Below are 27092 nucleotides of genomic sequence, written 5' to 3' on the forward strand. Positions count from 1 at the left end.
TTTTTATGGCTCTTAACAACATCACCAGAACTAGGGTTGTATAGAACGTGCTTTGACAAAAGCTAACTGGGGCATTTGTGCTTGAGTGGATGTAGGGTGGGTCTCACAGCATCTAGGGAGTCCCCCCCCCCCTTGCCAAACTGCCAAGGAGTATCTAAGTGGGTGAGGTCAGCCCAGAAAGCTTCTCCCTGTGTGTCAGACTGTGGGCTGGAGTGGAGAAAGCATGGGCTCTGATGGTTTTCAGTCCCCACTTAGCTATCCATCAGTTCTGTTACTTTGGAGAAGATATAGCTTCTCATTGAGCCTCAGTTTCCCTATTTGCAAAATAACATCTACCTCGTAGGAAAGTGAGGGGATTGAGTAAATGTATCTGAAGTATCAGGCACACAGTGTGCCTTTGCTGAGTGGGAATGTTGTCTCTTTTGCTTATCTTATTCTTTACAATCTCCTGGTCCCAGGTTGAGGGGAGACAAGGATCAGAAACCTCCAATGGGCATGCTGGACACAGCTCCACCATGTCAGGTTTTTGTGCCTTTTTTCAACTCCAAAGAGGTCAAGGGTCTCCTTGGTCCAAGGGATAGTTTCCTCCTAAGAAGGGAAAGGGAACACTCTTGTGATGAATGAAAGAATGGGAGGAAATTCAGAGTTGAAGTTGAACTTAGGGGAAACATTTAGATTTCCCTTTCTACCGACATCAAAAGAAAAGCTTACCCCAGGATTCCAGAAAGTAACAGAAGACTCCCCAAAGGCAAAAGTGTCTTTACTTTGGCAGAATCTGCCCCAGGAAAAACATTTTGATTCTAAATGAGGTGCTAACAGAGTATATACAGAAGTCTTGACCAGTCATCCAGTAAGGGCCATTTTTCTTTCTTTTTTTTTTAGCATTAAATTTTTTAAAAATTTTTATTTTTACAGACTGCATTTTGATTCATTGTACACAAGTGGGGTACAGTTTTTCATTTCTATGGTTGTATACAATGTAGATTCACACCAGTCATGTAATCATACATATGCATAGGGTAATACTGTCTGTCTCAGCCCACTATCTTTCCTTCCCCGCAACACCTCCTGCCCCATTTTCCTCTACACCATCCAAAGTTCCTCCATTCTCCTCTTGCCCCGCCCCGCCAACCTCTAACCACCCCCCGTTATGTATCATCATCCTTTTATCAGAGAAAACATTCAGCAGCAAGATCCATTTCTAAGTAATGGTGGATCCTAGAATAAATTTCCAAAGGTGGTCATTTTCAAATGACCTTGAACAGAGAGGCAAATAGAGAGAAGGCCCCTGTGGTACTGTGGAAAGGGCACAGGTTGGGATATCAATCTTGGTTGGACCTCTAATGGCTGTGAGACCTTGCCAAGTCGCTTCACTCCACTGAATCTCAGCCTCTGTTTCGGAAAACAGACATAATAGTATGACCTGCAGGGCTGTTGTTGGAGTAAATTTAGTACTGGTTGTGAAGTATCTTGGGCCACGGAAAACTCTAAACAGCAAGAGGTTAGTGTCGAAGACCAGGAGCATCCTTTAAGGTGTACCAGGAGGGATGGCAATTAAGATGAAATAGCTCCCTTGGACCCTCCCAGGTGAAGTTAGCTAAGTGAACCCAGCATGTTGGTGAGAACTGGAGATCACAAGAATAAGCAACTTCCTGGTTAACAGAATTTCCATGTGATAACCCCACTCCTAGGTATATATCCCAAATAATTGGAAATATGGTCAAACAAAAACTTGTATAATAATGTTTACAGCAACATTATTCACAATAGCTAAAAGGTGGAAAGGACTCAAATGTCTAACCCCTGATGAATGGATAGGCAAAATGTGGTATCTCCATATCCACACAGCAGAATGTTATTCATCTATAAAAAGGAATGAAGTTCTGCTCCAATGTGCAAAGAAAATGGAAAAACATTATCTAAATGAAAGAAGCCAGACACACAAACAAAATCACATTTTGCATGACTTTATTTACATGAACTATCCAGAACAGTTCAATTGATATATACAAAGAAAGCAGAGGTTGCCAGGTACTGGGTGCCAGGAGAAGGGAGAGTGTATGCTTACTGGGCCTGAGGTTTCTATTTGGGCTGATGAGAAGGTTCTGGAACTGGATTGTGGTGATAGGTGCACAACATTGTGAGTAGTCTCAGTGCTGCTGGATTGTACATATTAAAAAGGTTGAAGTTATAAGTTCTGTGTCATGTGTATTTTGTCATAATTTTACAAAGAAGTTTCCTGGTAAAGAGAAAATATAAACCAAAGTGGTAGCTTCCACTGCTTGAGTGTGGTTAAGGGAATGGAGTGGGGGATGTAGAGTTTGTCAGCTAGAAGTTAAGGACTGTGCCAACAGATTCACCAAGGGACTATGTGGGCAAACCTAGTGCAAAGTCCCCAAGGGAATCTGGAACTGAGTTAGACATGCTTCTCAAGATGCATATAAACAACCCTCACATAGGACAGACCGAGTGGCACTGTATGTAAAGGAGAAAGTTCAAGACAGGGAGGCACTTTTTTTGCTCTGGGGTCATCTGCAAAATCCTCTAGAAGAGAGTTGAGTAGGTAGGTAAGAAAGAGGCGTAAGGTCTTTCAGGAAAAGGGCCAGGCATGAGAACATGGAGGGAGTGTTTCAGAATGGGAGAAGGTCTGTATAAATGGGGCTCAGGGTGTGTGGAGCTGACGGGCACGGTCATGGGAGAGAAACTCTTGGGGCAGTTAGGATCAGATTGTGGCAGGCATTGCAGGTGAAGCTGAGGAAGTCAGGACTTGATGTGTAGGCAGTCAGGAATCTGCCTAGATGGTGACTTTGCAGGTGAAGCTGAGGGAGTCAGGACTTGTCTAGGCAGTGGGGAATCAAGGAGTCCTCTAAGTCAATGTTTGAGAGCAAGCAGTGTGATAGAAGATGAACTGAGGAACAAAAGAAGGAGGACAAGGAGTTGAGCTGTGGTTTCATCTCTGTGGGGTTAAGGAGGGCCCCCCCAGGACAGCAGGAGTGGGGAAGGTAAAGCACCTCTATTGAACTACGCATTAGCCAGGATTCTTGTTTGCACGAACTAGAAACAAATGCAAATTTTATGAGAAAATTATCAGAATTTTCTGATAGTTGAGAACTCTAGGATAATTTCAGATCCTTGCAGCAAGAAGTGCCCCAAAATTTCCAACAAAAGTTACCAAATTGACCAAATTGCATTTGTTGATTTGTTGAATTGCTCTGAGTGACATGCTCATCCTTAATTAATCTGAATGGGGGGTCTGGGGTGTGCTGATGGACCAGTCCTGTGTCAGTGGGCACTCCCACAGTAGGCCAGCTGCCTCTGTCCAAGCACAAGAATGTTGAAGATGCTACGGATACCAGGAGGCAGACTGGAAACCAGATGGGCAAAAGCTGCAGCAGTCCCCACAATGCACCAGCTCTATGCCAAGCAGTTTACACATTTGATTCCTCCTCTCAGCCCACCTGAAATAGAGACTGTTACGTCCATTTTACAATGGAGCAAACAGGCATAGATTAGCTTGCCCCTCCCCTTGCTCCTCACATCCAGAACTTTCTATCCTGTGCTACTGGCATCTCTTAAGGAGGCAAAGTAAGGCCAATGAGTTGCAATACGAGGGACACAGCTAAGAAAATGAGAGCTGACACACATGGTCAAATCACTTTTCTTTAGGCTAGAGACACCCCAACTGCATTTAAATCAGAAAACCCACACTGGGGATATAAATCCCAAGCACTTCATTGTTAGAAAATTGGGGGTCAGTTTCCCAAGAGGTAGAGGGATGCTCTTCTGCATCTCTCCTGCCCTGTGGGCAAGGCAACCTTGGGGGATGGGGAGGAGGGGGAGTGTGAATCTCCGAGTATGCCCTGAACAAAGGTGTCTCCTCAAAAGTATTCACTGCAGATGAACTCAGGGATGTCTCAACTTCCCCACCCTTAGGAAGGCACTATACAAGAGGGCAAAGGGCACTGGTTAGTCGCGGGGAGGAAAGGACATTCTGCACACAGAGCACATCATGAACAGAGGCTCTGAGGCGTGTGTGGAGTGATATGTCTTCTTCGAGAGCAAAGATCCAGGGATCCCAGAGTAATTTATCAGAGAAAGACCAGAACCTGGGGCAATGGCTCCCTTTGGCATCCTGAGCAGGTCAGAGGCTCAGGGTTTCCCCAGGTGACTCTACTTCTCCAATCTTTATTTTTTCCTAATTTCTAGGAATTAAGTCACAACTCAGTGACAGAGCCACCCAGGCCACTTCTCCAAGGGCCTGTTTCTGCCCTTCTAAATCATGTGCTAGGTTAAAGGCCTCTGACTTGGTAATAACAGGCGGCAGGCATAAATCTCAAGAATTTCCCATTTGAGAAGCAGTGCACGTGATGCAGAGTAGAGAAGGACCAGGCAGGAGCAAACAGAACCAAGAGAGCACCATGGTGGCCCAGATGGAAGTGGAGGTCTGACACAGGCACACTGGGTAAACAGGGATGTCTTAGAAATGCTAGCATTCCCAGGGGACAGGCCCAGCCCACGATGGAAAGCAATTTTAGATGCTCTGACTACTATTTTTGGAGCCTGAATCACATTAATTCACTACTGCTCCAAATGGTGGGCAGCCAGGGAGACCTTCAGGAGCCCAAGGGCTGTTTCCCAGCCCAGCAGGGCTACAGCCTTCCCAGACCCTGCAGGCCAGGGTCCAGACCGTCCCCACCCAGGTCGCTGTGCATTTCTTATACATATGCTGGTCCCAGTGCCCAAGGTACCCTCCATCAACTGCTCCAAAGAGAATCCTTCCCTAGCTTATATGCAGGGGGTGAACTGCCATGTTAGGATGGGATTCCAGGCAATTTCAGGTTATCGTTCATCTTGGACTCTAAGTCTGCAGTTGGAAGAGGGACCAGAGTAAGAAATATTCAGAAACTTCCTTGGACTTCTCAGAGTTGGTTGAATTGGCAGGGAGCAGGCACCGTGAGGGAAGCCGAGTTACTTCTGAGCTGAAATTCCCTTTCACGTGCCCGTCAGCAGTAGAGGATCCACAAGGCAGAGAAAAGGGGGCAACATGTGATGTCCTTTCTGGGCTACATCTGGAGGGGATGAGAGGAACAGGGAACAGAATGTGTTCTGGGAATTTTCCAGCTGAAAGCCCAGAGGAGGAGCACTGGTGTGCTTGCGATAGGTCACATTCCTCTGTTTCCAGTCGAGTGCTCACTGATGAAGAAGAAAGCGCACTGGGAATCTCCAGATTGTGGGATGAATCCTGTCTTTGAGCCTCATTCTGTAGACACTCCGGGGTGAGAACTGCAGGATGCCATCCCCATTTTTACCCATACCTGTGAAAACACGACATCGACTTGAATGTCTTTGCTGGCAGAATTCTAAATGCCTCAGATGAGCAATGGTGCACCCCACAAAAATGACTTTGGTTTGGGGAGTGCTGCATCTGTGTGTGTGTGTGTGCCGCTGCAACGTCCTGAACTGCTGTGTGGCGGCTAGCACTGTACACGCCTGTACATACCTGTCACTGCTGCATCTCTTACCTCTGAGCTGAGCAGCCTCATCAGCCAGGTTTACTCCTGTGCACATTTTGTAGGTGGTCAGTAAATAGTTGCTAAATGCGAGAAAGGATAATTGATCTGCACCACGTAGTTTGTCTTTCTTTTCCAGTGAAGTGTTGTGTCCTTGAGTCCACGTGTCTGTCTCTCTGAGCCTGTGTCCCTTGTCCTTTCATTACTTACTAGTTCCTTTAGTCTTTTTCTTGTCTTCTCCTCCTTCCCTTCTCCCCCTCGTGACTCTATCCTAGACACAAACTCCAAATCTTTTCCTCATCTGTTCTCTTGCATTATGTATACTCAGAGATTTCAGAAATGTAAAGAAACTTAGAAATCATCTAGTATAATTTTCACCTTCTTTGTTTGAGAAAACAGTACCCAGTGACAATGTGGTAAGGAGGAATCCTAACTTCCTTCTCTCTCTCTCTCTTTCTCTCTCTCTCTGCTGGAAGCTTTATTTATTTTTTAAAAAGCCTGAGTTCAATCGCTGGTACCGCCCCTCAAACAAGCTTTATTAAAGGCTGCATTATGGCTTAGTGGTAGAGCACCTGCCTAGAATGATGTGTGAGACACTGGGTTCGATTCTTAGCACCATATAAAAACAAATAAATAACATAAAGGTAAAAAAAAAAAAGCTTATTAAGATGTAATTTATATATGGTACATCTCACCAATTTAAAGTGTAGAATCCACTGGTTTTTAGTATATTTGGAGGTTTGTGCAGCTATCATAACTATCTAAAACATATTCATCACGCAAACAGAAACCTCGAGTTATTGATAGCCATCCTCATACTCCCATCCCTCCAACCCTAAGCAGGCGCCGACTTGCTTTCTGTTTCTGTAGACTTCTCTATTCTGGACATTTCATGTAGATGGAATCATGCAACACATGGTCTTTTGTGACTGGCTTCTTTTACTTGGCATAAATTTCATCTTTTCATTCATTTTGAGGTTCATACCTTAGCAATACTGCATTCCTTTTTATGACTTTGTAATTCCACTGTAGGGATATACCACATTTTGTTCAGCTATTAATTACTTGATGGACATTTAGTTTGCATCCACTTTTTTTTCCATCATGAAAAATGTTGCTGTGCACACTTTATATGTGTCATTATGTGATCATGTATTTTCTTTTGTCTTGGGTATATACCTAGGAGAATCAGTGGATCATGTGGTAACCATTTAATCTTTTGAATTACTAGCAAACTGTTTTCTAAGGTGGCTGCACCATTTTACATTTCTATCAGCAATAGATAAGGGTTCTAGTTTCTCCATTTCCTTGTTGACACTTATAATCAGGTTTTTAAATTTTAGCCACCCTAATGGATGGTCTTTGTTTCTACTTATACTTCCTTCATGGCTACTGATGTGGAGCATCTTCTCATGTGCTTTTAACCATTCCTATGCGTTCTTTGGTAATAAGACTGTTCAAATCTTGCACTCATCTTTAAATTGAGTTGTCTTTTTATTACTTAGTTGTTAAGCTCTTTATTCTAGATGTTGGTCCCTTACTAAATGTACTTTTTGAAAATATTTTTTCCTATTAGTTGGGTTATCTTTTCACTTGCTTGATAATATCTTTTGCAGTGCAAGTTTTTTTTATTTTGATGAAGTCTGACTTATGTACTTTTTCTTTTGCTGCCTATGCTATGATTTTGTATCTAAGAAGGCATCATCTAACCCAAAGACACAAAGATTTACTCATATGCTTTTCTACAAAAATGTTTATAGTTTTGGCTCTTCCATTAGCATGTTTGATCTATTTGAAGTAAATATTTGTGAATGGCATTGGAAGGGATCCAACTTTATCCTTTTGGATCTAAAAATTTAGTTGTTCCAGAACCATCTATTGAAAAGGCTCTTCTCTTCTCACAGAATTATCTTGACACCCTTGTTGAAATCTATTGATTATACATGAAAGCATTTATTTATGGACTCTCAACTCTGTTCTATTGATCTATTACTATAGTAATATGTTACTATATCACTGTATTTTTATAGTAAGTTTTGAAATTGGGAGATACAAATCATCCGTTTGTCCTTTTTTTTTTTTTTTTTTTTTTTAGTTATTCTTGGTCCCTTATATTTCCATTTGAAATCAGAAAATTCTACTTGCCATTTTTTGCCAAAAAAATTTCAAACAAACAAACAAAAAAAGGAAGCTCAGATTTTAATTGGGATCATGTTGAATCTATAGATCAATTTGGAGAGTATTGCCATCTCAGCAGTATTGAGTCTTCTGAACACAGAATGACATTCCATGTATTTAGGTCTTCTTGACTTTCTTTCTGCATTTCTGTAGCTTTCACAGTATAATTTTTGTATATATTTTGTTGAGTATATTCCTAAGTAGTTTAGGCTTTTCAATGCTGTTTGGATGGAACTGTTTTCTTAATTTTATTTTCAGATTGTTCATTGCTAGTATATAGAAATATAATTGATTTTTGCTTATTAATTTTGTATCCTACAACCTTACTGAACTTGTTTATTAGTTATAGTTTTTGGGTGGATTCTATCATCCTATCATCTGCCAAAAGAGATAGTTTTACTTCTTCAAGGTAAAGTTCTTGGGGCGTAGTCTAGAGCATTCTGTCTATTTGGAAAAAGCCTAAAGAGCTTTGTTGTTAGCCTGGAAAAACACTAAAGCAGTTATTCTCCAAAATTCATTGATCTCAATTTCAAAGATTAGGTGCTTGAAACAGACTATAATTTTCATTTGATATGGCTGAGAAATTCTATCTATAGCTATATAGATTTGCTAGAACTGTCATAGCAAACACCATAGACCAAGTGGTTTAAGCAATAGGAATTTATTTTCTAATACTTTTGGAGAAGCCCAAGGTCAAAATGTCAGCAGGTGTGATTATTCCTGAGGCTCTCTCCTGGGCTTATCAATGGCCACCTTCTTGCTGTGTCTTCACATGGTCTTTTCTCTGTGAGTACATCCCTGGCATCTCTGGGCATCTAATTTTTCTCTTCTTAAAAGACAGTAGTCAGTGATCATTCTAATGACCTTGTTTTAACTTAATCATCTATTTAAAGGCCCTATCTTCAAATATAGTCATATTCTAAAGCACTGAGAGTTAGGGTTTCAACGTAAGAATTAGAGTAGAAGAAGCAAACTTCAACTCACAACAAAAATCTTCTAGTGTTCCTCTGAGATCTGAGCTCTGATTAGTTGCAGAATTTATTAAATAACACATTCACCATAACTGCCCAACAAGAGTGACCTGTAGCCACTGCTCTTGTCCCTGAGCTAAAGGATCCTCAGTCTGCTTTTGGTTTTGCATTTTCCTGGAGCTCTTTGAAGTCAGGGTCTACTCTAATGCCACATCAGGGAGAGCTGATGACCAGCCTTCAGATTCGAACATGCACGTGACAGCTGGAGACTCTATTTATACTGCCTGCTTTAAAAACCAAAGCAAAATCACCCCAGATCCTGTTGCGTAAACAGCCTGGGGACACACTTGTGCTTCTGTGATGGGAACTGTGAAGTTCAGAAATGCAAACTCTCACTCCAATTTTTCTCTTTTGAGCTAAGGGTCAGTTCCGGGGGTTAAAGATGCAAGTATTCTTGCTCTGCAATTCTTGTAGAAGTCAAAAGCAAATGCTGCTGATCTCAATTGGTTGTCAGCAGAACTGAGACTCCAGATTCCCCTCCAGTTCTAGAGCTCAGGAGTCATCCCACCTTAGCGTGGTGTTATTTCCCTTTTTCCTCTGCTCCCTCTTCCAACCATGATTTTTAATGTCTCTTGGCCTCCAAGTGTTTTTATTGACATATGGCCACAAGCCCTTTTAGGAAACAGGCAGTTATAAATCACCCCCAAGGAAATCGATAAAAGCCAGTTCAATCTATGGTAAAACTGATTTGCCCCCAGATAACCAGGACTTTGCAGGCTCAGGATTCGGGCCTGTGGGGGTTTCTGCAAGAGGGTGGAGGGTAAGGTGGGGGAGGGGGTGCTTCTGAAAAGGCAGAAGGCTACTGACTCCTGGAGGCAGAACAAAAAAATGGGCTTTGACCTCCCTCCATCCATGGCTTCTCATTCAGCCTCAGGGGAGAGCTCAGTGTTTGCATTTCATGCAGCTCAAAGTTTTCCACATCAGTGATTTCCTCATCTTCTGAGGATCTGCTTCAGACTAAAGTATCTTCTTTAAGCCTCAAGGAAGGACCATAGGAAGGAATCGCCACATTTCTGGGGCGGGCTGCAGTATATGACCACAGTGCAGAGGCACCGGAGAGGCAAGAATCTCTACCAAGCTGTTTGTTGTCAGACCACTGCCTGCAGTCACCAGGAGCTAGAGGAGACCAGTCCTTTGACCAGCACTTCAGGGAATCAAAAGTCTGAAAGTCATTGTACAGAAGCTAGAAGCGAGGCTCAGAGAGGGGTGTGACTAGCCAATGTCACAGAGTGGTTTCATAACCATCTCACGTAGAAATGGTCTCATTGTTTTGAAATCCTAGTTCTCTTCCTATAAGGAGTTTTGCTCAGAAAATATGAATTTATGGGTAGGTGAAGCTAAACAAACATAAATCTCCAGAGGAGAACTATCTATCAGTTCATTTATTAGAAATGGGTAGATCAAACCACCACTGTAAGGTTTATAGGGATCATTAAACCATTTGGACCATCCATGTATGCCCTCTTAGAAAATGGGAATACACTAACCATTGAAAAGATAATTTCCTAAAAGTTTTGTTTGTTTGTTTGTTTGTTTGGTCCCATATCCATCAGGGAAAATACTTCACCTGCAAGGCCTGGGTTCCTGGGGTTGGGTAGTGGGAGACAATGAGACTCTAATGCACTGAGACCAACTTTTCTTCTTCCCCAGGGCAGGAGGCAGGCTCAGAGCCAAGACTCCATGATCCATGGTGAATGGGGCCTAGGAATCTGCCTGGCTCACAGCTTTCAGGGGAGGCCAGAGCAGGAGGAGGTCCACGGATGGAGTCCAGGTTCATTGACACTCATGTGAGACTCTCTACTCTGAACCTGCCAACTACTCTTATTTATTTTCCAGCCACTAGCACCAAAGTATCCCATATCCCAGCATCATCGAGTGCCCCAGTTTCCAGAATCTTCCATGTGCTATCAAACCTCAGTTCTACTCCTGCCTAGAAGGTCATTTCCCCCACCCGTCTCCATGGAAGGCTTACTCATTCTTCAAGAGCCATTTCATGATCCTCACCACATTAACCCCTTTTTGCCCCATGATCCACAAATGCTTCCTTTTAATTACCATTTGTCCTTTGTTTTCCCAATTTCTTCAGCCCTAGCCCTCCAGGAAGACTTGCTTTAGGGGCTTTCTGGAGACATGCATTTAAACTAGGGTGAAGAATTATTTGCTTCAGTTCAACATTTGCAAACCCCTAATTGTACATCAAGTGTTAAGGGAACAAAGGTGAAAAACACTGGCTTTTGAAGAATGAGTACAAATTTGCTGTGAAGACCCTTGAGTTGCTGTCAGTCAAGTGGAGATCAACCTGAAAACAAATAATTGCAATATATTAGAGTGGGATTGGCAAACCTGTCTGAGTAATAGAGATAGAGAATATTGTGGTTTTGTGGGTTAGATAGTATGCGCCTTAACTGCTTAACTTCCCTTCAGTATGAAAAAGTCACATGTAATACACAAATAAATGGCTGTGGCTATATTCCAATAAGAATTTATTTACAAAAACAGTCAGTCATTCATTCATATTTGGCTCAGAGGTCATTCTTTGAACTCTGGGTTAGAGGAATGTCATCATAATATGAGAATAAGAAGAATAATAAAAGCTACCATTCCAATAGTTACTCTGCGCTAGACCCTCATTAGTCACTGCATAAATATACTTTACATTCTTATTTTTCTTTACAATTTGTGAGAGTATTGAGATTCAAGAGCCAAAGTCACAGAGCTAGGAAGTAACATGTAAAAGGTTTAGGTATATGTTCCCAACTGAACTATTTTAAATGCTGAAAGGAAATGGGACAGAAGGGATGTATCTGGTGAGGATCGGAAAGTGGCTCTTGAAGAACGAGTACAGCCTTCCATGGAGACAGGAATGGGAAAATGGCCTTTTAGGCAGGAATGGAACTGAGGTTTGACAGGACATGGAAGATTCTGGAAACTGGGGCACTAGGTGATGCTGCGGTGTGGGATACTTTGTTGCTAGTGGTTGGAGGATAAACAAGAGAGGTTTGCTCATATGTAGACAGTAAGGAGTCTCATATGCATGTAAGTGAACCTGGACTTCACCTGTGGACCAAGGGTTCTCCAGTTCTGGCCTCCTCAAGGGCTATCAGACAGACAGATTCCTGGGCCCCATTCCCATATTCCAATTCAGTAGATCTTGGAAGAGTCCAGGAAAGTGCATTTTATCAAACATTTCAGATAATTCTAGTAAGCAGTCAGATTTGAGAGTCAGTGCACGGGAAGCCACTGAAATGTTTTAACCAGAAGAAAATATGACCTCAGTTGCACGTCTGCGTGAAAGACTGGTTACTTTATTAGAAGAACCAGTCCTCCCCTGGGTCTTTTTTCTGGTTAATTATCAGCTACTCTATCAGAGGAAAGAGGCTGCAGGATGGCTAGATTTTGATGAGGAGGGAATTGGGGGTACCTGAGGCAGCAAGAGGTATCAAGAAAGCACTGGTGCAGGCCCAACACCACCTGTGCTGTCCCCTGTCTCCTGTCCTGGGGCTCCTGGACTACCTTGGCCTGCCAGTCCTGCCCCAAGGCTGGCAGAGCCAAGTTGCTCCAGGTGCCTGCCCCAAGCTCAAAACCTGCTGGCCATATCCCAGTCAGCACTTCCAGGGGCAGGCCCCGCGGGGGGCTTTGCTTTTCCCAAACTCTGCCAACCCGATAAAAGGCCCCATGCAGAGGCTCCAGAAGGAGGGATCAGAGGAAGGGGCTCCAGAGGCAAGGCCAAGAAAACAGTGTCCCAGGCCTTTTGGATCCAAGATGCCCCCAGATTTGCTGTCTTTTTCTTAAACTTCTGTTCTACAACCATCCCTGGTCACATTACAAATATTTATATTTCTCCTAATTCTATCCCTATTGTTAATGGGGGGAAAAGTCATTTAATAATTTAGAAAGATCAACCATGGACGTAGGAAAGCAGGAGGACTGGGCCAGTGTACAGAGCCCACAGGCCATCCTGAGGGATGGAAGCTTCCAGGTCAGTCCACAGAGACATCAGGGACGTTGTCCTGCTGAGCATCGGTAACTTTCCAGTGCTTGTGCTCCCCAGGGCTGACACCCAGCCAGGAAGGGGATTTGCTCGCCTGCCTGTCTGCCCTCTCCACCCTGTTGGCCACTGCAGAACTGCTGAGGCATCTCAAGACCGTAACTGGCTCTCACCTCTCATAACTCAGACTTTATGGAGACAAGGGAAAGCTTTGTGATATGACTCAGCTTAACCCCCAGGATGGATTCTGTGCTGTTGACCAAACAGTTAACTGAAGTAGAGCTAGTGCACGTCAAACAATCTGCAGCTTAAAAGAACAAATCTGCAGCCTCTGATGGTCGAGGACAGTACCTTTTCCCTGGTGAATTGGTGAAGGCTCTGCCACATGACCCTCTTCTGCTCCTTCATCAATGCTTCTTGGGGGTGGTGGTTATCACTGAGGTTGTTGGTGATGATGTTTGGTTCTCTGTTGCTCCAGAGGCCTCATCATGAACTACTGAGCAGTTCCTGGGATTGAAGTCAGACTACTCTGAGCTTGAACCCTGTGTATAGTACATACCTAGTAATCATGACGCCTGGAGTAGTTTCCTTCACCTTTCTGAAGTTCAGTTTTGCGGCCTGTTAAGATGTGAATTATGGTACTGTACAGGGCTGATGTAAGGACTCCATAGGAAAAAGGAATGAAAGAGTCAGGTAGGACAGCTGGCTGACAAATATCTGTCCTCTCCTGTGACGCCTTGGAATTACTCCCACACCCTCCCCATCTCTCCACTGGGGAGAAGCAGGTCCCCCAGAGGGACATTCTCTGCGGCTCCTTTCTGTCTCCTATCAAGAAGCAGCCACAGTCACCCGCACCCATTTGAGTAGCAGGATGCTGAAATATATGTTCCAGAGGCCCCTGTTGGGAGGGTCCTTTCCAGGCCCCTGCCTCCACTTCTCCTGGTCTCATTTCTGGTTTACCATAGTCTGTGTTTAACTTGTGTCTAAAAACTCAAATCCTGCCACACTGCGCGTAGATCTGAATGACCAAGGGAACATCTCGGTTTTACTTGAGTATATGGCTTCATGTGCACACAGCTGCCATCCCACAGTTCCACTCAGGATCTACTGGAGAAGCAAAGACACTGGCCAAGATCCGCAGCTACCCCCACCCCACCACTGGGCTTGGTGGGCAAGGCTTGGGCTTCCTTCCTGCCCTACATGCTGGACTCCTCACCAGGGGTCCAAGCAGAGACTTTGAGCCTGTTTCCAAAGCCCGTCCTGGCCTGCGTCTCACCTCAGGGCTGCTTTCGTGGGGAGGGTGAATCCTCAGCCCCATCTCACTTACTCTGAGCTGAGGATAGGTGGAGAGTCAGCCCCAAGAATCAGTGATGTTTGAAAATCACTTGGAAGTTGAGAATTGACTCATGAACATGCCTTGCTGTCCTCCAAACTATTTTTTAGGCAGGAACACAGAGGTTAGTCAAACCCAGTCCCTCCTCTGGGACCAAGCGTTTAGATGGATGTGTGTAGCATGGGGAAGGGGAAGCACCCTGAGATCCAGTGGTTTGGACTGGGGTTTCTGAAGGATGCTGGACTCATCAATGGGAGCAGGGATGCAGGAGGAAGAGCAGGTTCTGAGGACAGGGGCGTGGTCATATTTTAGTTAGGGAATAGCTCAGGACAAGCTCACTTGTTCTGGATCTTAGTTTTCCAGCTTAAACTTTCATGTAAGCAACATAGCAGAGAAGACAGAAAAGTCTTTGGTGCTCTGCAAGACCTGGTACAGTCAGCTTTATAAAGGCTAGGCTGTTTGTACCAAGTGAAATTATCATAAGTGTCAAAAGAGACAAAATGCGCTCTTTTTGTAGTGAAGGAAAAGTGGGGGGTGGGTAGTGATTTGTTCTCAAAACCTCAAAGCCCAGAGATTTCAGGCATAGCTTGATCAGGGCCTTAAAGGCATCCTCAGTTTCTTTTTGGTTCTTAACTGTGCTTCATTTCATCCTTAGACAAGTTCTTCACCATTACAAGAGTGATTCTGGTGTCACCCTTTTAAGTTCAGGATCTGCAGTTAAGAGTAAGACTCTTTTTCCCAGGATGCCCAACAAAGTCTTATTGTATCTCATTGACTGCGGCCAACTCACTTGCTCGCTCTCTAGTCAATCACTGTAAGAGGGGGAATGTGAGGCAAAGATGTCTAAAGGCTACCTCTGGTCCTGGGGTTGCCAGCTGCCTCACTTTTGTCTGCATGATTATTCTTAATAGGCAAGAGTGACCCCAAACTTGTTGGGAAGAAAGTGGCAGGCAGCTTAGGTCAACCTGGACTGTAGAACTGAGGAGTCTGAGTCCATCGTGGTGGAGAACTCATCCCATGTGGCAGATAGTGTCGCCGTCTGTTCTTCATCCTCCCGAAGACCCTGTCCAGTCTTGTCTTTGGTTTGCTGGAGCACAGGTTAAACCAGACACCAGGCCAGACCTAAGTTATTGGACCCAATTCCATGGCTTCTGAGAACTGGGATCCCCAGCATGGCGATGAACAGGGCAGCACTGAACCTGGAGGTGCTCCACTCTGCCTGGAAAGTGCTCACTTCTCTGCCTTAAAGGATCCCAGCTGCTTCCTGTGACCCCAGGGAATGGAGTGGAAGGATTTGCAGTTCCTCAGAGAGGGGCTGCACCTCACCTGGGGTGACTCTGAGGTAGGGCTGCGATCTAGAATGATCTAGATGCCCATCAGGAAGTGCCTCCCAATACCTTATTCTGTCTCTGCTGTGTTTAGAGAAGAACAGAATGAGCCCTCTAGAGGGAGAGAGTGAAGATCCCATTTGGGGAACAGAAGATCCAGATTTAATCCTGACTCTGTTTCCTATACTCACTTTGCCTCTCTGAGGCTCAGTTTCTTCATCTGTAAGATGGAGATATGATATTTTCCTCAGAGCTGAAAGCATCCAAGAGCTCATCTATGGATATGTGCTGGGTGTGTAGCAAGCCAAGTGAAAACTGAGGTCTAATTCCGAGAGTGAACATTTTCAAAGTCAGGACTCACAAGGTACTGAGGCTTGCCCTTGAGCTGTGCTATGTCCCCACAGTGAGGATAAAGACAAAGCTCTCTACTTTCAGAGTCAGCATTCTCAGAGGAATGTGGAAGAAACAGAAACAACTGCTCCGCAGATGGTGGGGAGGTGTTTGGGAGGGAGCCACGTGGTTCTATCATTGACTAAGAGTACACAACATCCAGGAGAGATCTGGGAAGGCTTCCTGGAGGAGGCGGCCTTGGGAGCCTCACTCCAAGGCCCCAGTGCATAGCACAGCACCTGACACATGGCAGACACTCAACAAGCATTTCTTGAGTGAATGGATGATGTAGGCAGGCACCAGGGAGGTCATCTTTATCTTCTAACTTTCCTAAACCATTTCCTGCAGAGAGATCCTGATAGACACTTTCTAGAACAAAACTGGGAAGAGAGGAGGAGAGGAAGGGAAGCAGGAGGGAGGAACCCTTCAAGCTGGCATGATGCATCTGGCCTCCTTGTAATGAGACAGAATGATTTTCAGAGGTCTACCTCACAAGAATGAGTGTTTCCAGGTCATGGAAAGCCAGGATGCCCTAATGTCAGATTCTGTCCCCTTATTCAGAGTAGGAGTTGAACCATGTGTCCAGGTTTGGTTCAAAGACTATGGCTACCTTGCAAACCTTCACACTTCTCTCAGGAAGGAGTTGGTTCCAGGAGTATCACGGCAGCAGATACCAGGGTGCTGCCTGCTTTGACCTGTGCCACCAGCTGCTTGGGTGTGACTAGCTTCCTGAGTGGAGCTGGAGGGGCCCAAGGGACTGCCCTGTGGCCTCCTGCTGGGGTTGAGGTTAAAGTTGGAAGTTCTGATAAGTTAGTCCTAAAAGTCACATTTCAAAGAACTCCTGGGTGGTAGAACAGAGGCATGGAGGTTTCAGAGGAGGAGGCCTTGCTCTTGGTGAGGTTTTAGTTGGTGGAATTCGATGGGACAATTTGCACATCTGTGTGGCAGAGAAGACAGGAAACCCGGTTATATCCCTAGGAGGAAAGCTCAGTGGTAAACCTAAGGAAACTCGATGAGAACAGGGCAGCAAGGCCCCACCTGTGTGCACAGGAGCCCGGCTGACTCAGGTCACGTCACTCCAAGAGAACCAAGTCCTCCTGTTTTATCAACTATTTCACTGCTGTGACTAAATAATCTGACCAGAATAAGTACAGAGGAGAAGAAGCTTATAGTTTCAGAGGTCTTAGTCCATAGAAGGCCGCTCCTTTCCTCAGGACTCAAGGTGAGGCTGGATATCATGGCGGGAGAAGGTGGTGGAGGGAAGCAGCTCACATCATGGTGATCAGGAAGCAGAGAGAAAGAAACTCCACTCTCCAGATATAAAATATATACCCCAAAGCCACATCCCAATCCCACCTTCTCCAGCCACACCCTACTACTTCAGTAACCACTCAAGTAATCCCTATCAGAGGATTAATTCACTGATTGGGTTAAGACTCTCACAACCCAATCATTTCTCCTCTGAATCTTCCTGCATTGTCTCACATGTGAGATTTGGGGCGACACCTCACATTCAAACCATAGCTCCTCCCCACTTCCTGTGTGAGGAACAACAGGCCGTGATGGGGCTACAAGTGGAATCAGCCCTGGAAGGGCCTCTTGGCTCCCCAGGCACCCTCAAAAACCAGGTTTGGAATTCTTAACTTCTCTGTTTTGGGAAGTATGTGAGAGCTCTTTTATTTATTTCTTTTTTCATCTAGTCATTCATCGGTTCAAGAAACCCTTGGAGGTAGACTATCCACTGGTTCCGCCATCCTGGAGCCCACCCCTGGCATGATTCTTCAATGAAGCATGGTTGAGAAGAAGGAAAGGGAGGAGGTGGCGGGGAGAGTGTTCCCCAGCTGGGGGAGCTCAGCAGAGTTAGCGGGAGGACTGTGCCCCCTTTGCACCACCCTGGAGTTTTAGGCCTCTGGTGGTTGATAGACATTTTTTATATACTTTAGAAGGACTGGGTGGCAAACACCATTGAGAACCGCTGGTCCACTGAACAAACGATCACCGAACCAAGTGACAGAGACTGTGGGACCCAGAAGAGGGGCATCAGAGGGGGACATATGGGCAGGTTTCCTAGGGGAACTGACTAAGACAGAGTTGGCCCAGGGAACTCCAGAGAGGAAACTCCCCTGAAAGGCTCAGAGCCTCAAGCAGCATGTGCTGAAATGAAGACCCCTGGTGTACTGCAGTAGCCCATGATCAACTGTTCACTTTAAGTCATTTTTCGGGACACCAAAGAGACCATCTTTTTTCCCTTTCACAATTCCATTATATAGTATGCAAATAAGGCACGATCATTGTGGAAAATACAGAGATATAAATATTTTAAAGATGTTAAATTGAGTTTATTCACTTGAAGATTATCATTCCTTTATTCCTTTTTTTTTTTTTTTTTTTTTTTTTTGCGGCGCTGGGGATTGAACCCAGGGCCTTGATGCTTGCAAGGCAGGCACTCTACCAACTAAGCTATATCCCCAGCCCAAGATTACCATTCTTAACATTTGGGTTTTGACCTTTTGGACACACACACACACACACACACACACACACTCTTCACATACAGTGTATATACATGAAATGATATGTGATTTTTAAGTGAAAGTAGAATCATGCCGATCAGTTTTCTTCTCCTACTAGTATATTGTGGGGTAAAAAACCCCAACTATTTGTATAGCATCAAACCTTTACACATTTTAGTCATTTTGCATGAAAACATTCCGAAAGGGAACTTATTGTCTAGTGTGTTCCAAGCAGCCAGAGTGGGAGCCTTACTTCATTCCTGCCTAACCTGTGAGCTGGGCTGTAATCCAGGCGTGGGCTCTGTGACCAGGAAGGAGTGGAAAAAGAAGCTCACCTGTGCTGAGCACTGTATCTGCTCTTTGGGGTGCTGCCACTTCCTTGGTCATGGTCACTTGCCTCTTCTTATTGCCCCTTCATATTGCTGTGGGTTGGAAAATCAGAAAGCCAAACCTAAGAAGTGCATGGGAAGGAGATACCCAGGTTATAACTGAAGTCTCTGTTGCTAAAGTGAAGGTGACTGTGTTTCCAGTGTTCTCTGTCTCAGAGACAAGTAAAGGAACCCTTCCTAAGTGTCCACTCTGCATCTTCATGGGCTTTATCTTATTTAAGCCCCAGAGCAATCTTTTTAGAGAGTATCTGATCCCCATTTGACAAAAGGAGACTGAGCCCTGAGAAGTTCATTGCTTTGTCAAGGGTCACTGAGCTGAAAGAGACAGAGCCCTGAGGGAGCCTGGTCTGTTCCACTCCCAATCCCTGCTGTTCTCTCGGTGCCTTAGTTTGCTCTCTCTCCCAGGCTGCCTTCAGAAGGATGACATTTGCATAGACATGACCACTGGAGTGAGTGGAGAGGTACTTTGCTTGGAGAATTCTCCGTCTCTCATGAAGGAATGGGGCGGACACAGGCAAAAGGACATCTCCTCAGGTGCCTTTTCTAGGGACCAGACACAAAGAGAGACCCTCCCAGTCACAGACCACCCAGAGAGCAGGAGTCGTGTGGGCAGAATGGGGAATCATCAATCTTTAGGAAGGGCAGGTCTCTGCTTAGCTCACTGGCCTGCCAGTGATAGCTCACAGTTGAACCTACTTGATTTAAATTAGATTCATTAGCAAAGAAGGCCCAGAGGAACATATTTTAGGGTATAAAAAAATTAAAGGAATTCCCTGGAGACCTGTTTGGCCTTCATGATGTTTTTCTAAATTTTTTTGTTGTTATTGTTGTTGTTGTTCCTCTAAATTTTTATGTTAGCTTTAACATTTATAAAGTGGGTGATATTACTTTTAACACCTAGTGCTTGTTCTTTCCTTAGAAAATTAGGAGATCTGGTTAACAAAAGATGGTGTTTCTTCTTGACCTCCAAACAGAATGGTAGCTGCCCCAGTTAAAAGGCACCTGCACTCTCTGTCCACCACTGTCCCCATCTCTCATGGTAGCTCTGCCATTCATTGTGCCTCCGGGCCCTGAAAGGACTTGAGTGTGTTACTTCTGCATGAATCTTATTTTCACAGAAGTCGGTTGACAATTAAAGCAAAGTCTTCTTATCTGTTTATTAGAGACATGCTGTCATTCATTACTAATTAGATAAATATTTAGTGAGGGGTAATTCTATTTTTGACCCTGAAATGGACATAGGTCATGAAAATATGAATATTTATAAGGATGTTCATAAAAATGTGAGTAAGCACAGTTCCTGTTGTCAAAGTGTTTGAGAGAGTGCTGTTTAAAGTACTCTGAGAGAAGAGTCCAGTAGGTGGAGTAATACACCCCTCCTCCCAGAAGTTTACATTGGGGATCTATGGATATTTACCTTAAATGACAAAAGGGACTTTGCAAATACAATTAAACTGAGAATGCTTAGATGGAGAAATTATCCTGGGCTATCTGGGTGGACTCAGGCTAATCACAGGAGTCCTTAGACAAAGGAGATGGAAGGTCAAACTCAGAGAAGGACATGAGAAGGTGAAGGTGAAGGACAGGGAGAGAAGATGCCAGTTCCTTTGCTGGCTGAGAAGGTGGGGAAAGGGGTCACTAACTGGGGCATGTGGCAGTCTCTAGCAGCTGGAAAAGGCAAGGAGACAGATTTTCCTCTTGAGCTTCAGGAGGAACACAGCCTGGCTAACACTTGGATTTTAGCTCTCTCAGACTGAGTTTAGACTTCTGACCTCCCAAACTGTAAGAGAATAAAATTTGTGTGGTTGTAAGTCACCAAGTTTGTGGGGTCCCAGAAGCAAAAGGAAAAAAAAAATACAGGATGGGAATAACATTTTCTGGAGCAAGGTGAAGGAATGGGTTTATGAAGGAGGGTATATTTGAACTGGGTCTTGAACGATGAGTAGGTAGAGAAAGTGGGTAGAAAGCAACCCAGGCGTGGGGAAGAGGATATTTGCAAAGGGTATTTTAAAAAGCAGGGCATATCTGGAGGTTGGCTGTCAGTCTGTTGTGGTTGGAGCACAAGGTGTGTGAAGGCTGAAAGAGGAGATTAAGATGCAGACAGGTTGGGGTTTGCTCAGACTGGTCCAACACTTAAAAATTTTAGGAAAGGGAAGGACAAATACATTTATGCTTTAGTGAGACTGCTCTGGTGTCATTGTGGAGGGTGGTTGGAAGGAGCCAGACCAGAGATAAGGGGACCCACAAAGCTATTGCAGTGACTTGGGTCACACAGAGCCCTGGCAGGAATGACAGGATGGAAGAAGGGAAGCAGTCGGAGATATCTCTGAATTGGGATTGGCAGGGCTTGGAGAGGGATGGAGATGGAGGCATCATGATGACCCTGGGTTTCTAGCTTGGGTGCCATACTCAGAGCACCCAGGGAGTGGGCTGGGGAGGGCAAGAAGCAAAGGGTTCCCTTGGGAGGGTCCATATTACACGTGGGAAGAGTTGTCAGAAGGAAACTGGCATCAAATCTCCATGACAATGCTGTGGCAGGGTGGTGTTCTGCACTCCTTTTGTACCCTGGCAGGAGCGAAGCAGGGAGTCTGGGCGTGCTGGCTGTATGGTGTGCTGGCCATGTTTAACAGCCAGCTTCTCCAATGCGTAGCATTTTCTCCTTCTGTATGTCATTACTTCCATTTATGACCATTCTCTAGCTGCAAAGTGGACATCACTGATGATGGAGCTAAGAGATAGGCAGTGTCCCCTCTACAGTCACATGTCCCCTCCACACACTTGTCCCCTCTACAGCCATCTCAAGAACATAGATCATAGTAAAAGCCAGGAAAATGAGCAGAAAGTGGTTGTATGTTTGTTTCTTTGTTTTCGAGGCAATTTATTTAGTCATAAGTCTGAGTGATTCCATTTTTATTAATGTGTTTAACAACCAACTTAGTTTCCAAGAGTTGGAAACTTTACCTTGGAAACTTTACCTTCAGCCCTTGTGAACTGTACAAGCAGGCTACTGCACCCCACTGGGGAGGCTCCTCCAAAGTGCAAGGTAGAAAGGTCTAGAAACCCGTCTACCTCTCCGCCAGGCTCAGGGTATCACAAGGTCACGGACGTGGGGAGGCAGAATGGAGCCCAGACCTAGGAGCCGATCCCCAGCCTCCATTTCTTTGTGGTGACCCCTTGGGGCCTGCCCTTTATGGGTCTCACAGATCCAGGAATACCATGTGGTCCTTGACCCCAGAGATGATGACTCATGTCACCATGCAGTGAATGACTCAGGGAAGAGGCTGCTGGACGGATGGCCTGGAACAAAGAGAACTGGGCAAGATTTATTTTTGCTTGGAGTTAAATGGGAGGCTCAGATACTTTTCTGCTGTTCCCGGCGCCTTTGAACTGCCTCCGATTGAGCAATTGCACATATTTCCAAGAAGAAAAAAATGTTTTCAAGTGGACTTATTTTTAAAAAAAGAATTGCTGAAGTGAACAAGCTGGAAAGGAAACCTGGGGAGATGTTTTGGCTTATTTCCTGTCATGGCCAGGGGAGGGGGAGGGAGGGAGGAAGGGAAGACTGACCCGGGCTTGACGGTTTCTCCAGGGGCAGAGGACCTGGATCTCAGACATTTCAGGCCTTCCTCAAGGCCCCTCGTTCTCCAGAAGGCATCTAAATTCCAAGGGCTTCCTAAGAACCAGGCACCAGGACAAGGACAAAGTCATCTGTCCTGATTTGACAATGGGCCCCTCACCTGCCTAGCAGTCCTTGGTCTGCTGAATCATCCTTCTCAAGGCACTTGGGGTCTGGCAACGCCACTCCTGGGTCCACAGAAATGATGGTGCTGTCCCCCACCCCTGGGACATGAGGACCCTGTGAGGATGTCTAGAGCTCTGACTAGACTTACCAAGTGGCCACTTCCTCTTGCTGGGGGCTTCTCCCTAAGGCTCTGTCTGGGAAATGGGATACAAGGTCACTTGGTTCAGCTTGGGGTTTTCCCACCTCCCCAGGGAAGCAGGTCCCTTCTGGGAACATCCCTGTCTGCGGTGTCACTGCATGTCCACCTCTCTGTCTCCCTCACCCCACAATCCTACACTAGTCCTGGGGAGAGAGACTTGCCTTTATTTGGGATGTTTTCTCCCAAATCTTTTCTCTGTGTCTTAAGCCCTTTCCCTATCCTTTTGAGACCTAGAAGGTGGGGCTGGGCTGCTTCTGCATCTCCTGCTGCGATAGCCTCCCCAAGGCAATGGGCACAGTATTGTCTCCGCGGGCCTGAGATAAGGGCCGTAAGGAAAAAGGAGGTCCAGGAAAGCGACGGGCCTCATGACTACTTCACCTGGCTTGGTGCACTTCCTCCCTGCCCCCTGCACAGATGAGCACCCCCCGGCCTCCTCCAGGAGCTGGTTCAGCCTCTTCTCCAGTGGCCTGGCCCTGGTCTGCGGGTGTGGACTCTCTCTGGGAACCTATAGCCCACAAAGCCTGTAGAGATCTGCAGCAGTAAGAAGAGTGGCCATAGCCATGGGCCTGAGAGGTTTCCCAGAGAGGGGCAGATCCCAGGGACCTGGGGTGCTGGGGTGCTGGGGTCATGGCCCTATGCTCCCAGCCAGTGTTCCCACCACAGGAGGTGGTGCTGAGGGACAAGTCCTGGAGATTGTGCCCTCTGGTTCCTCATCCTTCCCTCTCCGTTGCCCACACCTCCATCTTCTCCACCCATCCCTGCAACCTCATTCTGCCCTACAATTGAAATAGGCTTTCTGAAAAGAATCTGGAGCCCCAACCAACAGCTGGGCGTGGTGGTGTCCTCTGCAGTCATTCATCTACCCTCTTGTGCTGCCGGCACTGACCCAGAGCTCGTCCAGGACAGGCCCTGCGCCAGCTCCCGCCTCTCATTTGTGTATGGAAACCTCTTGCCCTTTGGGGCCTACCATCACCACAAGGGTGGCAGCAAGAACCGGCTCTGAAACCAGGCAGACCACACTACAGATCTAGGAATGACCACAGTGCTGATCTGAGGCTGACCACAATACAGACCCAGGAGTGACCACTGCACTGACCAGGGCTGCCCACAGCCCTGTGCTCCCTCTCCCAGCCCAGTAGTGTTTGCAGAATGACCCTCCTCAGAGGGCATGGCTCCTGAGGGCTGTAATTCCAGGCATGGCTGATGATGTCTCTGTTTTTCTGTACAGATGTGAAGCCCATGGCCAGGCCAGGACTGTGTCTCCTTGACTTGCAAGAGGCCAGCTGGGGGATTCTGAGCCACCAAGTATGAACTGCAGAACATCTGGGCCATGGTTGGGTCCTGATGCCATGGCTGAGAGAACTCAGCTGCCTACTCTGAGCATGGGAAGGATCGTATGGAGTGCCTGCTGTATGCCAGCACCTTGCATGCACTTCCTGATTTAATCCTCGCGACAACCCTAAGAGGTGGGTACTAGCACCTCCTTTTTACAAATGAGGAAACTGAGGCTAGGGAGACAAATCCGGCAAGGAAGAGGCAGAGGAGAGTTGCGGTTCCATCTCGCTAGCTCTCAAGCCCTCTTGGGACCTTCCAAGATTAAGAAGTGGGCGGATGTCCTGGATGGACCTCCACTAGGGCACATTTGTGGGTTCCAGGACTCAGTTCCACAGTTGCCTAGGTCCAGGGACCACAGAAACACCTCCCAGAACCTTGATCTCGTTTCTAATGCCCAAGGATCTTCTCCAAGTCTGACCTAGGTGAAGGCAGGGTGGGAGCATCCTCTTTCTCATGAACCTGAGAGAGATCTGGAGGGGAAGAAAAAATGGGGTGCCACTTTCTGGTACCAATACATTTGCTTATTCTCTGCTATAAACTCAGTCTCCAAAATCAGACACCAGAAAACTTCCAAGGTGACAGGAATCGGAGAGTTTGGGGACCTTCTCTGATGCTGACAGCCCCCGAGGCGTGGCATTGATCTAGTCCCTGTCCCTGTCTGGGTCTCCATTTCCCATCTGCAGAAGTGGGAGCCGGGTTTTCAATCTCCAGGGGCCCTCCCTGTCCCTTCTGGATTTTCAGAGGTGCTGAGAAAGATGTGTACAGATACCCCAAGCAATCCACTGCCTCAGCTCTTCATCCAGAGAGAGGCTAGACCAGATATTAATAGCAGCCTAATCGCTCTCACATTCTTTATGTGCTAAACGAAAGCAAAAATCTCAAGCTGGAAGAACAAAGTCCTCCCTTCTGAGCAGACTGAGTCACTCCATGAAGGTCAGCGGAGCCTGGGTTAACTCCTGGTTTCCCAGATTGGCCTCTTGGCTCTTTCTCAGAGCCAGAAATTAACAGAGGGACTGAGCCACAAGCACACAGGCTGTGCTCCTGGGACACGGGTTTCAGAGAGGGCTTCGATCTCTTCTGGATAGGTCACACAGCTCTGGGAGAGATCACTGCCTGCCAGGAATGCCACTCACAAGGAATAGGGCCCCACAAAGAGCTGGAGAGTCAGATAGATATGCAGTGCCATTCAGAGGCAAGAGAGATTGGGCAAGTCTTGGGCCATCTGTTTCCTCATCTGTAAAACTGGACTAATCATAGTGTCAACGGTGACAGTACTTATGTTGACACCTCCCTGGTGGCTGAGAGAACTGAGGGTAGGTTCTGTGAAAACCATTTCTTCACCCTGATTTTCTTTTTTTTTTTTTTTTTTTTTTTTTTTGTACCGGGGATTGAACTCAGGGGCCCTCAACCACTGAGCCACATCCCAGCCCTATTTTGTATTTTATTTAGAGACAGGGTCTCACTGAGTTGCTCAGTGCCTTGCTTTTGCTGAGGCTGGTTTTGAACTTGTGATCCTCCTGCCTCAGCCTCCTGAACCACTGGGATTACAGGCTTTCACCACCAAGCCCGGCTCACCCTGACTTTTGCTGGGACAGGGTGAGCCCTCCGTACCTATGAGGCCTGAGGAGCCCCTTTTCTCTACTCCCTACTGCTATGACCCCCACTCCCAGCAATGAGCACAGGAGGCCCCTCCCTTCCCACTGGCTGCGGTGGGCAAGCTGGTACCTGGTGACTATGGCTGGGCTCACCTGTGACTGCACGGCCACTCTGTCAGGGCAGCCCTCACCTGCAGCCCACAGGGACCTGAGCAGCTCTTCTCAGGGTAACAGCCTGTGCTCTTGGCCTAGAGTGGGACTTCCTGGGGTGAATGGTTGGATGAACAAACCTGCAGGCAGTGGTATGAATCTGGGGGATTCAGGAGGTGAGGGGGTGAGTGGATGGCCTGACACAGTGGACGGAAGGATGAAGGAACACCCTTGCTGCTCCACACAGTGGGGTCATGCAACCTCACACCGTGCCCCTCTTTTGCCCTCAGAAGACCCCTGGCCTGGCAACCAAGGTGCTGGTTTGCTTCCTCTCCCCTGCTTCTGGGAGTTTATGCTCTGTTTCCCAGTTGGGTTGTGAGGTCCCCACGCTAGGCTTCTCTGCTACACTCTTGCAGAACTCCTGGTGGAGGAGGCAGAGTGCAATTAGAGGAAAGATGATGGGCCTTGGAGTCAGTCCAGCCTGGTTCATAATCCTTGCCGTTTATTACCTGTGTGATCTTGAGCAAGTTGCTGAACCTCTCTGAGTCTTTGTTCTTGAATATGTTAAATGGAAATAATACAACCTATTTCGTGGGGTCAAACAAAATAGCAAAATAGTACCTGAAATGTACCTGGCATAGGGTCTGATGCTAAATAGAAAACCTAGAAATATCTGATGCATGGAAGCATGAACAAAAGTATATTCCATAAATGGGGCAGGTAACTTAATTAAGGATGGAACTTCCAGCCCTTTTGAGTTACAGAAATGATGGTAAGTTACTCCAGCAGAGGCTCTTGGATAATTTGCGCCAGGTAAAAAGGTTGCTGAAACCAGTCGAGTTGTTTCTTCTCTCTGCACCTCAGTTTCTCTTCCTGTAAAATGGGTCAGGTTCTATTTAAGTGCTGGCTAGAGGCAGAATGAGTGGAGTCCAAAGAGCTGATAGGCTCTTGGAACAGTCCCTTCGAACCCTTTCCTGACCTGACTGGAGAGTGAGCAAGAAGGGCCAGGAAGCAGGTTCAGGAAGGAGCCACAGGGAGACCAAACATCACCAAATGTTTTTTCCTTTTTTGGGCTGGTGCTCTAGATCGCCACTTCCTGCAGATTGTATTCCAAACTTTGCTGTGATGAATGTGAGGTCCGTGTGCCCATGAGCTCCCGCGGAACCCAGATGTCACTCAGGGGGAGGGACTCGGCTTCTACCTTGCTATTTTAAGCAGCCAGTTTATAATAATGGATGGGAGAGAAGGCAAACGGGGCAGGAGCAGCGTGGGAATGGCCCTGCAGGCAGGGCTGCCAGGTCCCCCATGGAGCTGGGGGTTCCACCTTGTCAAGGGTGGGACCTCAGCCGGCATCCACTCTGCCTTCCTCCTGCGGCGGCGCCACGTTAGTGTTTGTCTGACTTCAGTCACT

General features: G+C 46.3%; 1 protein-coding gene across 8 annotated transcripts in view; it reads left to right on the forward strand.

The window, feature by feature from the left end:
- The window catches only part of Irag1 (inositol 1,4,5-triphosphate receptor associated 1), a 110684-nt gene that overhangs the window by 12576 nt on the left and 71016 nt on the right, over positions 1-27092 (forward strand). For all 8 annotated transcript variants that reach the window (XM_047518281.1, XM_047518280.1, XM_047518282.1 and 5 more), the window contains exon 2: positions 23830-24067. In XM_047518281.1, the coding sequence (XP_047374237.1) occupies positions 23998-24067 (70 nt within the window). In that variant the 5' untranslated portion in view covers positions 23830-23997. The remainder of the gene's footprint in view (positions 1-23829; positions 24068-27092) is intronic.

Source organism: Sciurus carolinensis, chromosome 11 (genome assembly GCF_902686445.1).
Source record: "Sciurus carolinensis chromosome 11, mSciCar1.2, whole genome shotgun sequence".
In the NCBI taxonomy this organism is placed as follows: domain Eukaryota; kingdom Metazoa; phylum Chordata; class Mammalia; order Rodentia; family Sciuridae; genus Sciurus; species Sciurus carolinensis.